Source organism: Salvia miltiorrhiza, chromosome 5 (assembly GCF_028751815.1).
Source record: "Salvia miltiorrhiza cultivar Shanhuang (shh) chromosome 5, IMPLAD_Smil_shh, whole genome shotgun sequence".
NCBI classification, from domain to species: Eukaryota; Viridiplantae; Streptophyta; class Magnoliopsida; order Lamiales; family Lamiaceae; genus Salvia; species Salvia miltiorrhiza.
The window spans coordinates 55,638,656-55,656,274 of NC_080391.1; the positions used below are offsets into that span (position 1 = coordinate 55,638,656).

Sequence of the window (17,619 nt, forward strand, 5' to 3'; positions counted from 1 at the left end):
TTCTGTTATGCAATCATTATAAACAATTCATGCAATCATTATTCTTATTTCTTATATAAAATACTCATCCATATATATTAATCACCGCAAATTCCGACGCAGTTTCACAAAGTTAGAAGAACCTGAAATCTCGCCGGAGAAAACTGTAACAAATTAATCCCCCGTCACGTGCCACCACCGCCACCGCATCTCTAGATTCATCATTTCATTAACTATTTATTTAACCAAGAAAGTAATTAAAAAGATAATAATAAAAGAGAAAAATCTACTGATGATAAAGTTTGTTGGTAATTTATTTTATCGTTAAAATTAATATTGGCTAGTTAGAGATGACGAAATAGCTGATCTCAAAATATCGAATTTGGACGTATTGAAATCCTAACCATGCATCATTCATGCCCACTATCCCTTATTTTTTATGTGATCTTTTTCAATCACTTTCTAAAATAGTCTAAGTGGCATCAAATATTAATTAAATTTTAATTTTTTCTTTTTCGAGAAAGAAGTATTTTTTTATCGTAAATGATCATATGAAATATTCAATGAACTATACATCTTATCACATATAACTAACACACTTAAATATATGTCGTGTTACACACCCGACACCAATAATAAAAAAGTAGAGTCTCAATATGCTCAATAATCCAAATTTTTGTCTTACTCTAAGTGTAATTAATTAAGTAGGGTTGCCTCAAAAAGGTAGTAAAATGATACCTTGAGGTTATTGCATCTTATTTTCACCTGATTATTAACTAGCTAGTATTTGTCTATTTCAAAGCTGCACAATTAAGGTTAATTGTCGAATCTAATGCAGAGTTTATTAGATAACACGTGCTTGATCTCAAACAAAATATTCGATTAATGTGCCCTTATAAATCATTCGTTCTATGCGGTCAACAACGTCATGCTAACTTCTAGCTAGCTCTAAAAAGTGCACAAAAACTCAGGTAAAATCGATTTTTTTAAAAACAATAAATCTATGTAGCCATATGGTGGTCATTCACAATTTAATTGAATAGAAAAAATTTTAATTAATTTAATTTATTTTTTAAAATAAAAATAGGATTTAGTTGTTTTATTGTAGTATCTATATTGTAGTTATTTTTTTATAATTTTTTTGCATTTTTTTTTTCATTTTTTAATAAAAATAAAAAAATTACAACAAAATTATAAAAAAAACTCACAATATAAATAATACAATAAAATACCTAAATCTTATTTTTATTTTAAAAAATAAGTTTTAAAAATTAATTATTTTTCTATTTAAGTGAATTGTGGGTGGCCACAATGTGGCTGTTTAGCATTACTCTTTTAAAAAATCATCTTCACAACATACAAATGATACTTTATTATAAAGTATCATTTGTATGTTGAAATAGTGTCATTGTGAAGATGATATTTTTTTAAAAATTGATTTCATAGGAGACCACCTCTAAAATTTGTTTGCTTTGAAGTATGAGAAATGGATAAATTTTATTTACCACATTATACTTTATTTGCTTTGACATAATAAAGAATATAAATAAATGATATAAATTTTTGGATAGCATATTTTCGCTTAAAAAATAAGTAATTTTATGTATTTAATAGAGAACGATATAATTTTATACCATCTTATATGAAGTGAATATATTATCATTCAAACTAAACAAGATATAGAAAATGTGATCTTCATTATAAATAATGAATTTATATCTTACTCCCTCCATTTAGAGGGATATAAAGCAAACACATCCTCAATATATCTATATATATATATATATATATATATATATATATATATATATAGGGTTGGGTTATACTACTAAAAATACTATCTTTTATAAGAAATAAGAATAATGCATAAATAAGTATATAGAGTTGCATAAACTGCAATATAATACTGCACAAATTTTTACATGAGTTCGAATCAGTGAAAATTTTATTAATTAATTGAATTTCATTATACAGTCATTACAACTAGCTTATACAAGATATATACTGACTTATGCATTCATTCTCATTTCTCACTACATTTGTCCATTCTCATTTGATCTTCTCCCTATATATAGTCTATTTTATTAATGAATTATTGGTCGTAAAATAAACAAACTTTTGTTGATTTTTAACTCTGCACTCCAATTTTAGAATAGGTATAAGCAAAACACGCGAATTTTATAATTATGGTAACATTATCATGACTCAGATTTTGATCTAAAATAAAGGGAAAAAGATCTAATGGCATAAATGGTGCACACTGGCTTTGACATGACACTATTTATATTGTTTTGGTAATGAAAATTTATGTTATTGAATTGCAATGCCAGTTTTAATTTTTATGAAAATCTCAATAGCGATAAAAATTATAGTAATTTGAAGTTCGTATATTTTGAAGGTAGCCAAATTAAAATTGATGTATTTTACAGTTAGTAAACCTTTATTAATTAATATATGAAAACATAAATATATATTAATATAATACTATAATAATACTCATGTGAGATTACAATAAAAGATCTTTGTGAATTTGAACTTATCTAGTTGGAAAATGCAGCCTCGATATCTACCACAAGTCACTTTGTACCATCAAATTACATCAATCTATACTTATCTGCAGCCGAAATATATGGATTGCATGCCCCATAGATTTATTTTTATTATTATTATTATTTTTACTAGACTCAAATCCTGTGTGGTGTGGCACATAATATTTGTGGAAAGCACATCTATAGCCAACAACATAATTATATGTGTTTTTTTTTTAAATTAGAATTATAATATAATCAAATAAATAATTCACACACAGATGAAACTTTTACACCATAGAAAGGTGGGATCACTACCACACAAAGTGTGAATACTACCCACATAAAAGTGAGAAAACTACAAATCCAATACCTCTCACGAATAAGAGCTTTTGGGTATCTCAGCATAATTATATCTCGAATGAGTTATTTTTAATGTAAATTAATAAAAAAATTGCATCAAAATACCTTACCTTTTTCCAAAATTTGGTTTTTTGACAAACTTTTTAATTGTAGCAAAAATTTTAGCTACATTTCAATTTATTGCAATGTCCGTCCCGCGTATATTTCCGGCCAAATCCATGCTGAGGTGGACCTCCGTAAAGCTTAGGTGGCATGTCGTGCCGGGTAATGAAACATTGTCGTCTCAAATCCATTGCAATAGATTGAAATGTAGCTAAAATAAATTGGCCGAAAATGTATGGATTTGGCCGAAAATATACGCGGGACGGACATTGCAATAAATTGAAATGTAGCTAAAATTTTTGCTATAATTAAAAAGTTTGTCAAAAAACCAAATTTTGGGAGAAGGTCAGGTATTTTGATGCAATTAACCCATAAAAAAATTATGTGAAATTAGTATAAATGTGAACTTTCTAAAGATGGTTCTTCTTTCATTTAGTATAATCAATATTGTAATTAACTAATAGAAAATTTATATTCAATTGACATGTAACATAAAGTAGATCGCATTGTTTGAATGTTAAAAGAGAGTATAAACGCTCCCAATCACATTTCCTTTATGAACATTCTACAAATGATGAACATGCTTGACTTTTTTCTTTTCTTTTTTTGAAATTTGATTGTTAATTAGACTTCATTCTTTATGAAGGAGATGTCACATTGTTTAGAACACTTGAGGAGACATATCATACTTGCTTCTTAACTCCCTAGTCAGGTGATAATTTATTAATTGGAGTTTAATGCTTGGAATAAAAAAATGATTTAGGTTGAGAAACATATAGCATTATTTAAATGAGAGATAACATGGGAGTGCATGCTTAGACCGACACAAAGAGGCCCGCAAAGTTGGCTGATTAACAACCAAATTTGGTCTAACTCACTTCAATTCTTAACCCTAGTTTGCCACTTTGGGGAACACATACGGTATGGACATGGCCAACCCCAAAACCTCTCTCTCTCTCTCTCACACACACACACACACTTTATTTTTGAACAATAGAATGTAGAAAATTGACTAGTCTAAGTTAGATGGAAGACTTATTATGCTTCTGGATAAGTGTCATCGGCCGTCAAAACTAGTATAGTGAGAGAAGTATATGTTACCTTTATTTATTTTTTACCTGATCAAGAATTTGCACCGAAAACAATCGTTTCACCGTGAAATTTTGAAATTGGACGCTCATTCGAGTACGGAGAGATATTTAATTTAATTAATCTCGAAACAGAATATTTACTCGTGAACGGAAAGAGTATATACTTAACAGGGATGTTCGGGATCCGTCTCGATAGCGATCGAGGGCACCGCTTCCTCCCATGCACTTGTCTTCATCTCCTCCAACACAACCACTTTTAGTGTTGCCACAATATCTACTCTCCAAAATCCCACCCCTCACTCTTCCATTACCCCTCTGTCCATAACTTGTCCCTCAACAGTCATCTTTCCCTCCACCATTTAAGCCCCATTTCCCTCCTCCCTCCCTCTCTCTCTCTAACCCTCTGCCTCTCTTTCTCTCTCTTACACACACAACATCCAACAAACACAACAACTAATTAAACTCCCTTCACTCTCACCACCACCACCACCACCACCACAACTTCTTGTAACTTAAAATGTCTAGCAGAAGATCGCGTTCGAGGGCGTCGGGATCCTCGAGGATAACCGACGATCAGATCGCCGACCTCGTCTCGAAATTGCAGCAACTCATCCCCGAGATCCGCAGCCGCCGTTCCGACAAGGTAAGCCCACGTCATCAAATTCGTAAAGGGTTAGTCGCATATAAATTACTGCTAAACTTTCAAATAATTTTTCATTTTTTTAACTATATATCGTCAAACTTAGTGCTGAAGTGACGGTATGATTTGAAAGCTCAATTATTCATATATTAACCACGGCACCGCTAGGTCAACACAGACACGCTGCATTTAAAGAAAAATTAATTACAAATCGCATTTGATGGGATTAATGGAAGATTCTGGAATGATCGATGCAGGCTTCGGCTTCGAAGGTGTTGCAGGAGACGTGCAACTACATAAGGAACTTGCACAGAGAGGTGGATGATCTGAGCCATCGATTGTCGGGGCTGCTGGAATCGACGGACGGCGACAGCGCTCAAGCCGCCATTATTAGGAGCTTGCTATTGTAATGTTGTTACAGCGCATAGATGTGGTTGTACGTTTCGCTTCTGTTGTCGTACGTCTAGGGTTAATTTTGCCAGTATATGTATGTAGCTATATGGTTTGGTATGCTATCCATATATAAATATATGTTACTATTTTTTTTATATCATTTGCATATGTTTGATTTTTTGAAAGGGCTAGCTCTCTTTTGTTCACTTCCAAACTCGTGGGTGGATATGCTTTTTTTTTTTTTTTTTTTTTTTTCCATTTTTTCTCTTTCACTTATATTAATTTTAGGGTTCTGATTGATAGAATAATGTTATGCTACATGCTCGATTTGGATACTTTTATAAATATAACGTTGTCGATGTTCGCAAGAGGGGTTTTCAGTTCCCGCCATTTATCACACTATTGACACATTAAATTGAATTATAAAAAATAAATAATCATTAAAATTTCAAATTTGAAATTCAAAAAATAGATTGTCACCAAATTAGATTTTTTCTGCATCAGCCGCCCCCTGATGGTCTACCATCACTATTTGGAAATTCGTGTTGAATATATGAGTTTGGGCATTAATATAATAATGATTCACGTGAGGTATAAGTGAATAAGGTGATAAGTGATAAATTTCCATTCATATTCTTGAAAGAGATGTGCATCGCAATATAGTCTCAGCTTACTTCACTAGATAACGTTCAATTACCTTTTCCCTAGAGGAGGATATATATATATGGTAATTAAAATAGTGTTCAAATATGAATCACTAAATACAAAAAAAAAATCATTAAATAAAATAAGAACGGATAACCATTTTAAGATATACTACTTCTTTAATATATATGTTAATTGTAATGAAAATTAAGGTGTGGCGTTCTTACTTTTCCCTAACTATATAAATTTAATTATGCATTGAATCATATATATATATATATATATATATATATATGTTTTTCATGATGAAATAAGCTTTATTAAGAGAAAGAAAAGCAAAGGAAAAAAAACTAAAACCCTTGAGAGCATAAAACGCAGATTAAGGGCCGAGCTTCATTAAAATCTATCTAGGAAAAAATTCCAATAGGAAAAAATTCCGGATATATAGAAAAAAGAGTGCTCATCTAATTAAAGAAAACCACGAAGGAGACGAGGGAGGAGAAACGGAAAGGCGGCTTCGAAGGCTCCGGTCTAACCATTGCCCTAATCTAAAATGAATCGATAAATACATGAATTTTTATAATGAGTTGGTAGATCCATGAAAATGTTTATATAGTTAAAATGAATCGATAAATATACATGAATTTATTAATTTAATTAAATATACATAAATATTTCTAATTTAAATACATTAAAACATTATAGCTACCATTTCTTAGCTAATATATAATGTAAAAAAATAAAAATAGAAATAAAATAAAATTTAATTATAGGTCTCATGGCTATTAATTTAAAGAGATTTCAATTATAGATGAACGTGCAATCTAGAAAAGCAGAACGATAACACTGATACACTACAACTACAAAATTAAAGTGAGTCAAAATGTATAATTTAATACTCCCTCCGTCCCCAAAATAAGTTCCTCTTTGGGGACGGCACGGGTTTTAAGAAAAATGGTAAAGTGTATTGATAGTGGAGAAAAATATGTTATAATTAGTATTGGGAGTGGTGAAAAGGTGAAAAAGTGGTATAATTAGTGTTGGGAGTGGTGAAAAAGTGAAAAGTAAGAATAAATAAAGTATTATTAGTGGTGGGGTAGTTGTCCAAAAATAGAAAGAAAGAAAGAGGAACTTATTTGGGGGACGTCCCAAAATGGAAAAAGAGGAACTTATTTCAGGGACGGAGGGAGTAAGATGCATGTCATAGGATACAAAACAAGTAACACATTCTATGTTTTAATTACTAAGGGAAATTAAATAGGTAAGATACCAAACTCAGAAGTTACATAGTTATAAGTTACTTTTTTTTAGGGTAAATATCATTTTAAATTTTAAATTATTTTTATGCTATTAATTATATCACGAACTATCAAAAATATATTTTTAAACTTTGAACTATCAATTTTGTAAAATCTGACATAACTTGTCGGATGTGACGATGTATTTAAAATGATTATTTTTAACCCATATTATATATAACGATGTCATTATATGCCTTACTAATTAAAAATTTGAAGGGTGAAAAACCGACAAAGGGTACAATTGATACAAAATTGATAGTTCAAGGTTAAAAAAAATATTTTCGATAGTTCAAGATAAAATTGATAGTGCAAAAATAGTTTGAGGTTTTAAATGATATTTATCCTATTTTTTATTTTTATTTTAGTTGGTACATCGATATAGATATATACTTATATGTGTGTGTGTGTATTTTCCTTATAAATTAATTAAAAACTTTACCAATATCCACTATTTCCAATTTGGAGATTTATATAGTTTGTCCATAAGTGCATACATCAATTTTTTTAGAATTACAAGAGGCATATCTAATATATAATCAAATAAGCAACTCGCACTGTCGCACATAGGCGGAACCTCTATACCACACAAATGTGAAAAAATAACCGCACGCAGCCCGAACACTATGCACACAAAAATAGAAAAATTACTCAAAGGAGAATTCTTGAGTGCCTCAACTTTGTCACTTGAGCTAGGCCTCATCGGCGGCGTAAGTGCGTACATCGATTGATGATAGTCTTATGTCTCTTATTTCAACAATCACATAGCATATTAATATACAATTATTATCAGGTAGGTGGAAGTTGAAATATGGAAACAAGATTTATGTAATTGTTTTTTTAGCTATTTTTAAAAAGTTGTATTTGATATGACAGCCATCAATAATTAACTCATATCAAAGAAAGATTGTAGGTATTTTATGGACTAAAAGAGTTTAATTAGTCAAAATAAAATTTAAATATTGCCTCATAATGGTAATCGATTTTTTTAATATTTGCTTTTATTTAAATATTTAAAAGAGTTTATTAAAATCTCATTGTGCATATGAAAATTGAAAATGCTCTTTTAATTACTTCTTGCGAAACTACATGCAATTTTAGCGGCGGCGAGCTACTGTTTGGAGAATGATACATGACCGGTGATTATTTACACGGACTCCCTTTTAGCGATTCATGTTCTACAAGACTCACACGATGAATCCGAGTCCTTATGCGATGAGCTCTGGGATGCTTTTACTCATGCACGGAACTATATTATTTTAGATTTTTTTTTCACGTTAGACGTGAGGCAAATCGAGCTGCTCACGAGCTTGCTCATTTTTCTTTGTCTTATTCTGATAATCTTGTTTGAAAGGTCGATTTTCCTGATCAGCTTCTAGACATTGTTGATTCCGCTTTGAGTTAATATATGACATGTTTTTCCCTTAAAAAAAAATACTTCCACGGTAAATCAAGGGGCAAGTCGGCAACCTTCAAAAGTTAAAAGGATCAGAATGAAAATTCAAAGTTTTTCAAGGACGAAATCCAAAATAAACGAAATTTATGGCGGTCAACTGCTCTGTATAAATTATTGCGAAATTAAAAACTCAAAACTTTAACGGTGTTCATCAACACGAAGCTTCATCCTCAAATCTCACCCAATTTCTATCTTTGGTTTCACATTTTTAGCTAAATTAGGTATGGCGGCGAAAATTGTTTCGAATTTGAGCTGAAAACCATCGAATTATGCTAAATTATTTGTTCTCTTTTTCATCTTTTTGCTGTGGAATCAGTCCTGTTTCTTCATCTTAGGGTTTCTAATTGCTTGCTCGTGACTCGCTCATAATCAATTTTAGGGTAATTTCTCAGTTCATTAACGTATTAGTTCAATTGTAGAGAATTGCACGTTTTGGCTGATGATTGTTTGCTCTTCTCTTGAGATTAGGTTTACTGAATTTCAGCTTGTGTCTATCAGTCTCTATCATCTTACCATTTATGTTTAGTTTTCGGAAATTTTTAATACACGGTTATTAGCAAAGATTTTCAGCTGCACGCTGACATTTTTGGGGCGTGTTTAGCCAGCCACACACTATTTTGTAGCTGTTGCTCATAAATTTTTGGCCGATGTTTTTCGGAGTTAAATTGGCTGGATAATATGGAGTTATACTTTTGGATTTGTTTCTTGTGGTTAAGTGAGGATATTCTCTGTCACGTTCTCGTTTTTCTTGGTTTTTGATGTAATTACTTTCTGGTAATGTTTCTGAAAGTGTATTAGTTGAATGATCGACCAGTTTGCTTGTTTGAAGATCAATGAGGCCAGAAATGAAGACGAGAGGTTATGCAGTAGAAATTACAAACCTATCTCCTAATGCAACTGAGAAAGATGTTCGTGATTTTCTCGCCTTCTGTGGTTCAATTCAACATGTTGAACTCGTCAGGTACTTGATATACTGATAAGATTGGTTTTGTTTTTTAGATATCTCATCTATAAATAATGCAGAATCTCGCATCTTTAGTAACTATATTCTAAAAGAATTATTCTTTAATTGAGAGGGTGAAGGTTATTACTTATTAGGAGGTACATTACAAGAATTCTTTGGAATTGTTATTGCTAGAGCTTGCTGTAAATGTTTCTTTGATTTTTTGTTTATACAAAAGTTCTTCTATGTGATGGCATTAGAGGTTATATTTGCTTGTCTTTTGACAGAGCCGGTGACTCTGCATGTATAGCCTATGTGACTTTCAAAAATCCGCATGCTGCGGAAACTGCTGTCCTTCTCAGTGTAAGTTTAGTTTATGAAAACTTTATTCTGCAGTTTCCAGTTAATAATAGTTGGATAAAGCATTTGAGGATTTGAGATCTAAGGCTCGTTATCTGGTCTTGATAACTGATCAAATTTATTTCATATAATAATGAAGTTTGGAACTTTCTATTTATATAGTATAGTACATTTTTACAGAACCACCTTAATTTACCGAAAAAGTAGAAAACCACTTTCAATATACACTAGCACTCTACCAAGCACTAATAAGATAATTATCTTCCTCTTATTGTGGAATGTACTCCTAACTTTAACCTTTTAAAACCACTTTAATTGATATACAACTTCTAATAAATAAAAGAGGGAAGTAAATTAACTTTGGATACGAGAAAAGATAGGAGAAAAAGATACCATGATTGCATGATTAGTATTTATTCGAAGGGGAAAATGAAGAAAAGAATAATATTACAGGGAGAATGTTTTGTAGTCTTTTGTTTCTTTTATTTATAGATAAAATGAAACAATATTACGAAAAAGAATAAGAAATTAAAATAGAAAGAAAGCAATGAACACAAAAGGAAAGTGGAAGATAGTAACAAACTAAAAATGTGGGACTAAAATTGAATATAGATAAATGAACACACTACTTAAAATTAACACTTTCTGATTTAAGAAATTATATTTTTTTAATGTTGTGCGAGATACACCCTCTCTATGAAATTATATTTATATATCGCACGTGTGTGAGCGCAAGCGCAGAATGTGTAGTCATCTGCATCATGTAAGGTATCATAATCAAGTTTTATATAGCCATTCTATGTTGAAAACTTGAAATTATGTTACTTGGATGTGTAATTTACTTTTCCCACTTCAAAATGTGTAAAGGTATTCCTTTGTTGTATCAACTATTAAGTGTTTGGTATGCGTGTGTTGGCCAAGGCAGTAAGGGGTTAATGTCTAAGGCCAAATGTCTTGGGTTCGAGTCCCCAGTGGCGCAGCCTTTAAATTTCTTTATCTAATACTGTTAATTTATAAAAAAAAATAAAAATTATTAAGTGTTTGAATTTGTTTGATGCTCTTTTGCCAAAACCTCAACTAAATTTGTATATCAATCTCAATTCGATAGAGAGAATGGCAAATGTTAAGGTAAAACTTTGATAGTTCTTCAAAGCCTAACCATGGTTTGTTTTTCCATTTAGTTCTGAATAGTTCTTGAAAGCCTAACCTTTATTTATCCCTTCTTTCCATCTCCATTTCTCTCGTGAATTTCACATTTTGAAGCCGATTGTTTATATTAGGGAGACACCGTATTGGATCAACCTGTACGCATAACACAATGGGGACACTGCGATGATGAGTATAATGTTCACAATTCCTCTTCATGGAAGATCGAAGATGATAGCAATCTTAGTGTAAACACATTCCCCTCAGTTCATTACAATCTTAGCGTAAACACATTCCCCTCAGTTCATTACGTCTCTTTTCTAATATCATGTTTATATCTGTAATTATTTTGAGTATCCTCATTTCAGCCTGAGAGACACAAGGCTGCTCCGTCTGCTGGCAAAGCCGTCTCTTTCGCCCAAGACACGGTCAAAGCAGTTGCTGCCAAAGGATTTGTACTCGGAAAAGATGCAGTGGTGAGAGCTAAAGCATATGGTCAATCTCATCAGGTACCGGCAGCTGCAATAGCGAAGGCTTCACAACTTAGCCAAGGAATCGGGTTGACTGATAAGGTAACAGCTGGGATTGAAGCAGCCAAATCTGTGGATCAAAGGTACCACATTTCTGGTACAACAAGATCAGCAGCGTACGTCACGCAGAGGGCAGCAGCTTCGGCTGCAAACGCGGTGGTTAGTTCGAGTTACTTCTCTAAGGGGGCTCTTTGGTTGTCCGGCGCTCTAGACAGAGCCTCGCAAGTTGCAGCCGATCTTGGCAATCGCGGTGCTGGCAAAGATAGCTAGTGGAGATGCTGTGTATTCTTGTATAGCAATTTCAAAGACGACGAAGTGCAGCTCAATTCAGTTGATAAGACGTTTCGCTTCTTCTCCAACTACTAGGTGAGAGGTTCGAGTGATCTAATGTGCGCAAGTTGGGAATGTGAGTATGAAACTGTAAAAAAAATATAGCAATTTCAAAAAGAGACAGAGAAAAAGAAGTTGCATTGGAATGTATGTGTATAAGTTTGTATTTGATGAATTTGATTTGAAATTTTTGGTTTATTGAACACTTCAAATTGAAACTTGGCAACTCTAAAGCAAAGAAAAGGAAAAAATCAATACTGGAAGAAATATAAAGAAAAAGAAAAAAAAAATTCAAAATTGGAAGAATATATTGACAAAAAAATTTGGACCATTTCTCGATTTATGCGTGTCATCCTTGCGCAGGGGCCATGCTAATCTTCTCTGTATCGTTCCAATTTTATCGGATGTCCCCGAAGGGACAATATATACATAGAGAATGGAGGTATATAAAACGCTTAAGAAACCCATTGGAATTCGATGTGGGATGAAAACTTGGTTTTGAAAACAGTGTGGGCTTTGTGTTGGGCTTAGAGCTGTTATATCTTGGCCCAATTCCAATTGAATTTTAAACTACTTCATTATAAATACATTAAATTTGGAATACCCAACACAAAATTAATAAGTTTAGGAGAAAATGGAACAAAATGTCAGATATGCTTAAAACAAGTTTATGGACATTGTCACACATTATCATATGATTAAAATATGTTTACAGCATATTTTACGACAAGTTTTAAGCTTTTAATTTCAGTTTTCAATATAAAATTATATTTTCGTATACAATTATTTTTTGTTATGATATTCTTTTTACGATAATTAAGTGAAGTTTATTACTAATTTTTATTCTTTCTACACATCTATATATAGTTAATTATATATGTCTTACGTCTGATCTTTTAACCCGAATTGAAAATATTGCCTGAGCCTATATTTTCATACTAGAATTTATCCTATAAATATGAATATCAACAACATGCTAGTAACTAAAGATAAATATTTGGTTTTATAAAGAAGAAAAAAAAAAGATAAATTTTAATTTGGTTTGATTTGACTCGATTTTAATGATTTTTCAATAGGTGTAGATTAAAGAAAACAACTAGAACTTTGAAACTTAACAAATGGAATCCTACATTTATATTCAACAACATGCTAGTAACTAACTAAAGATAAATTTTAATTTGGTTTGATTTGACTCGATTTTTTAATTATTTTTCAATAGGCGTAGATTAAAGAAAACAACTAGAACTTTGAAACTTAACAAATGGAATCTCACCTCCTATAAATGGGAAGTCGAGGTTTCAACCTGCATGTACAAATTTCAGAAGCATAGGTGGCAAATCGATATATACCATGATATAATTGATTATATTATGATAATAATTGGATAATATATATAAGTCGGAGGTCCATACTTTTAAGGTCGATATTAATTTGACAAATTATAGTATATTGTTAGTGACAAATTAGTATATTTGCATACGCTTTTAATTATAGTATATTGTTAGTGACAAATTAGTATATATGCATACGTTTTTAATTATAGTATATTGTTAGTGACAAATTAGTTAAATATATAGTGGGGTTGCAATGGACATTGCCAGTCGGAAATAGAGAAACAAACGCACATTCATCATCAAATGCCAAGCTGTTGCTAATTGCCCCATGCACATCTGCACACATTCTTTTACATATACAACAACATGCTTCATTTTCTTACATATTAATATTTCATACAAAATCCACAACTTATATCATATTTTATTTACTAACGGTCGTGAACAGTAAATATGTCGGCAAAATCAATATATATATATATATATATATATATATATATATAGGGGAGCGCTCCAATGAGACTAGCTAGGGGTGTGCATTCAGTTATATGGTTCGATTTTGCTAAAACCAAATCAAACCATATTTTTGTTTGGTTTGAAAAAAAAATCGAACCGAACCGAATTAACCGAAATTTTTATAATTAAAACCGAACCGAACTGAAAAACCAAATTAATCTGAAAAAATCAAAAATTTTGAAGAAAAAAACCAAAAATTCCGAAAAAATATATAAAATTTAAAAATATATTAGAAGTTAGATATTATAAAATTATAATTAAAATATTATATTATATATATATTATAAATATAATTCGGTTTTTCAGTTTTGTTCGGTTTTAAAAAATCCGAACCGAACCCAACCGAAAAATTGAAATTTTATGGGGAAAAAATTTGAACCGAACCGAAAAATTGAAAAAATCGAATCATATTTTAAAATTTCGGTTTGGATCGATTCGGTTATTCGGTTTTGGATTTTTTGCTCACCCCTAAATGAGACCCTCTGTTTTTAGTGAGATCTTAGACACGATCTTGTGCGTTTATTTTATCAATCATATGACTGATATTGTACCAAGAGGACGAATTTTTTTCTCAGGGTTCGAATTCTGGAGGGAGCGAAATATTTTAAATTTTCGTTATTCATCAGTATATACTGCCTTGTTCATTAATATATATGTCTTATTCATTAAAAAATAAAGGTCTCAATGTCTCACGAAAAATAAGGATCTTATTGGAGCACAGTCATATATATATATATATATATGAGATGAGTGAAATACGATTAAAAAAAAAAAAAAAGAGTACAACATGGTTATCATGATAATGCAAAAGGGAGTTTTGCTTCAAACTCTTGAAACAAATAAATAATGCCACGAAAATCTTGAAAAATTGAAAAAAGTTATATATAACTTTTTTCAAATTATATATATATATGTATATATATGGAGTGGTTGACAAATCACTTTCAATAGCAAGAAATGTGGGAAAGAGTGACGTCAAGCATGGAAGCTCACATGGGCTACAGTTTCCACCAATATATATTTCTTTTTATTTTCTAAAATTTCAAAATGAAATTTCATCACAAGGGCATGTGGGGGAGAAGATTCATTTCTCGTTATTAAGTATAATCACTATATGTTCTCTTCAAATAATACCATCATGAACCAATCATATACATGCTTGTGTGTGTGTGAGAGAGAGAGAGAACATGGATGTTACATTAGAATTTGGAGGGAGGTTCCAACTAATAAAGTCATGTGCATCCAACTCCCACATATTATGTAGGCCTTTTAATATTACAACAAGTGGGACTCTTTCAACCATTATCTCTCAATTTAGGTCCCACTAATTACATGATCATGCATACATATGTATGATCACGTTGTTAAATATGGCAGCTACTGATTTCTTCATGCAGGGGAGAATATTTAACATATATATATATATATATATATAGGGAGAGGTTCAAATAAGAACCACTAATAAAATAAGAACGGAGAACCATTTTAAGCCATTCGATCATCAAGATCTACGGTGGATGCATCATCTTGGTGGATGGATGCAGGTGCTGGGTTCGAATCCTGAAGGGAACAAATTTTTTTTTTCGGATGCATTAAATTTAATAGCGGATGCATTAATTTGTATAGCAGATGCAGTAATTTTATTGGTTCTTATGTTCTCACGATAATTGTGGTTCTCACTATAACCGCACCCTATATATATATATATATCTAGACTAACTTCCTCATATATGTTATTTCCTAGCTAGGAGCACATTCATGTAAATACACTTCTTTTCTTGATGGTTTTGGTAAATTAAGAGCTAGCTAGCTTAAAATTCAATTAACTAGATAAAATTTTCGTTCCTTCTGGATTCGAACCTAAGTAACATTTTTATATAGTATTATCTTCAACTTATGCAACACTATATACTCATTTTCATTTCTCACGAAAGGTAACATTCTCAGTATAATTCATCCCTATATATATATATATATATATATATATATATATATATATATATATATATAACGAGGTTCAAATGATAATATTTATTTAAAATGAAAATAGAAAATTATTCTCAGTCATTCGATCATAAAAATTTATAATGAATACATCATCTTAATAAATAGATGTAATATTTTAATTCGTTATGAAAGATTAGGCCCATAATTGCTATTTGAGGGTGTGTTGTGCTTGGAATAAACTTCACTCGTGTATATTAAAGTAGTCAAAAGTAACTCGATCTAGTGAATGGGCCAACTTGAGTTATATAAGTTTTGACCCGAAATTCCTTATAATTAGTCTATGGGCTCGGCCCAATTTGGCTGCAAAATTTTCTAACTTAGGGTGTGTTTGCTTCGAGTTATAAGAAATTAACAAATTTTATTTAACGCTTAATATCTCATTTGCTTTGACGTAATAAAAAATTCAGGTAGATCGTATAAAATTTCAGACACTATTTTTTTTTTCTTAAATAAGGTATAATTTTATATCTGCGTAATAATTTTATATCACCTTATAAAGAGCAAGATGAATATACTACTCTCCGTTCCAATTTAAATGCTGCACTTCTTTTCGGCACGAGATTTAAGGAGAATAAAAGTATAGTGTAAATGTGGGGCCACATTGTTTGTAGTGTAAAATTATTACTAAAAATAAAAACGCACCATTTTAGTTGGGACGGCTCAAAAAGGAATACGCACCATTTAAATTGGGACGGAAGGAGTATTATATACTATCATTTAAAACAAACAAGATAAAACGAATATGATCTCCACTTTAAATGATAAATTTATAATTTATTGTACAATTATCTATTTATTTAGAGGGATGAAAAACGAATACACCCTTAAAATATAATCTGAGTTAGGCAAGTTTATGTTGTTCGATTTTATTTTTTTTTGGTCCTGCCAACTCATGGATGATATATGACCTTTCACTATTATTTGAATGTCACTATTTGCATACTATAAATAATAAAATGTTGTATTGAACGCTACAATTCAATGAGGAATGGAAGCTGATATAGGTAGAATACAACATAAAACATAGGAACATAATTAGGGGGAAAAGACAAAATTGATTTTCTTTAGTAAATTAATGAACTTTCAAAATAAAGATAAAAGTTAGTCGGAAATGGATTAAGCTATATCTTAGGATAGTGTTTAGATTAGTAAAAATTGCCATAACTAGAAAATTTTCCCAGCAATTTTATGTATTTAAATAATCATGATTTGACCTAATCGAGATTTCGTTGTGATTAGGGAAATCTTTTTCCATATCCCTCATTTCTTAATGTATATAATTTCATATCGAACAAATTAGGATCTCTTAAGTTTTACTATAGCGTGATGCGACGAGTAAAATATTAAATATTAAATTGGTTTTAGTTGAATTTGTTTCCATCAAATTCATCACTTTAGGTGATCATGCAATCAATCATTTTTGGCTGATTCGCCATTTTGCAATACTTTATTATTTTTATGATCTTGCAATTAATCACCATATTAAACTTTGTTTGATTTTCTTCTTCACCCACGTGAAAAATATTACCTAATTCTACTACACAACTTTGTCTTTTCCCCCCCAATGCCTTTTTGCAGTTGTTGACACGTATTTATTAATTATTTATTAGATTTCAAAGTCATTTGGAATTTAAAAAATTAAATATGTGGGATCGATCCAAAAGAAAATTAAAAGAGGGAAATAAAATTGATGAAATCTCACTATACAAACATTCCTCCAATTTAGCTTAAGATGGGAATGAGAGCTGTAGAGTAATATCTTATAGTTAGTTCAAATGTCACTTTCTAGTGGGTACCTCGTTTCTTATCATTTTTCTTTTGATTGTAATCGTTATCTTAAATTGTGAAATATTATGCATATCATATGTAATAGGTAATTTATATTAGAACCAATTTTTAGTAATGAACTAAAAATTGTTTACCTCATAAATATTCCACCATTAGAACCAAGTTTGCGA

The 17,619-nt window shown here is 30.9% G+C and overlaps 2 protein-coding genes and 1 non-coding gene across 10 annotated transcripts; 2 read left to right on the plus strand and 1 right to left on the minus strand.

Annotated features, from left to right (window-relative positions):
- Window positions 1–4,265: 4,265 nt before the first annotated feature.
- On the plus strand, window positions 4,266–5,253 carry LOC131025225 (transcription factor PRE6-like). The gene is made up of 2 exons (XM_057954882.1): window positions 4,266–4,706; window positions 4,961–5,253. Exons 1-2 carry the CDS (start codon window positions 4,581–4,583, stop codon window positions 5,111–5,113), a joined length of 279 nt encoding a protein of 92 aa, XP_057810865.1. The 5' UTR covers window positions 4,266–4,580; the 3' UTR covers window positions 5,114–5,253.
- Window positions 5,254–8,590: 3,337 nt separating this feature from the next.
- On the plus strand, window positions 8,591–12,002 carry LOC131025226 (binding partner of ACD11 1-like). 8 transcript variants are annotated; one of them, XM_057954888.1, is made up of 6 exons: window positions 8,619–8,716; window positions 8,812–8,875; window positions 9,325–9,456; window positions 9,726–9,801; window positions 11,079–11,192; window positions 11,313–12,002. In XM_057954888.1, exons 3-6 carry the CDS (start codon window positions 9,329–9,331, stop codon window positions 11,742–11,744), a joined length of 750 nt encoding a protein of 249 aa, XP_057810871.1. In that variant the 5' UTR covers window positions 8,619–8,716; window positions 8,812–8,875; window positions 9,325–9,328; the 3' UTR covers window positions 11,745–12,002. The 8 variants fall into 8 exon arrangements, with proteins under 8 accessions (XP_057810867.1, XP_057810874.1, XP_057810870.1 ...); XM_057954886.1 differs by having other exon boundaries at window positions 8,641–8,716; window positions 9,310–9,456; XM_057954884.1 differs by lacking the exon at window positions 8,812–8,875 and having other exon boundaries at window positions 8,591–8,716; window positions 9,310–9,456.
- A 119-nt stretch (window positions 12,003–12,121) lies between these two features.
- LOC130987279 (U6 spliceosomal RNA) lies at window positions 12,122–12,224 on the minus strand. Its single transcript, XR_009089669.1, has one exon. It is a non-coding gene; the product is annotated as a U6 spliceosomal RNA (small nuclear RNA).
- Between the last annotated feature and the right edge of the window lie 5,395 nt (window positions 12,225–17,619).

Coding starts and splice junctions, on each gene's coding strand:
- LOC131025226 (XM_057954884.1), top strand. CDS start 9,329: ATGAGGCCAGAAATGAAGACGAGAGGTTATGCAGTAGAAATTACAAAC. Junction 9,457..9,725: donor CAACATGTTGAACTCGTCAG/GTACTTGATATA, acceptor GTCTTTTGACAG/AGCCGGTGACTCTGCATGTA. Junction 11,193..11,312: donor AAGATGATAGCAATCTTAGT/GTAAACACATTC, acceptor TCCTCATTTCAG/CCTGAGAGACACAAGGCTGC.
- LOC131025225 (XM_057954882.1), top strand. CDS start 4,581: ATGTCTAGCAGAAGATCGCGTTCGAGGGCGTCGGGATCCTCGAGGATA. Junction 4,707..4,960: donor GCAGCCGCCGTTCCGACAAG/GTAAGCCCACGT, acceptor TGATCGATGCAG/GCTTCGGCTTCGAAGGTGTT.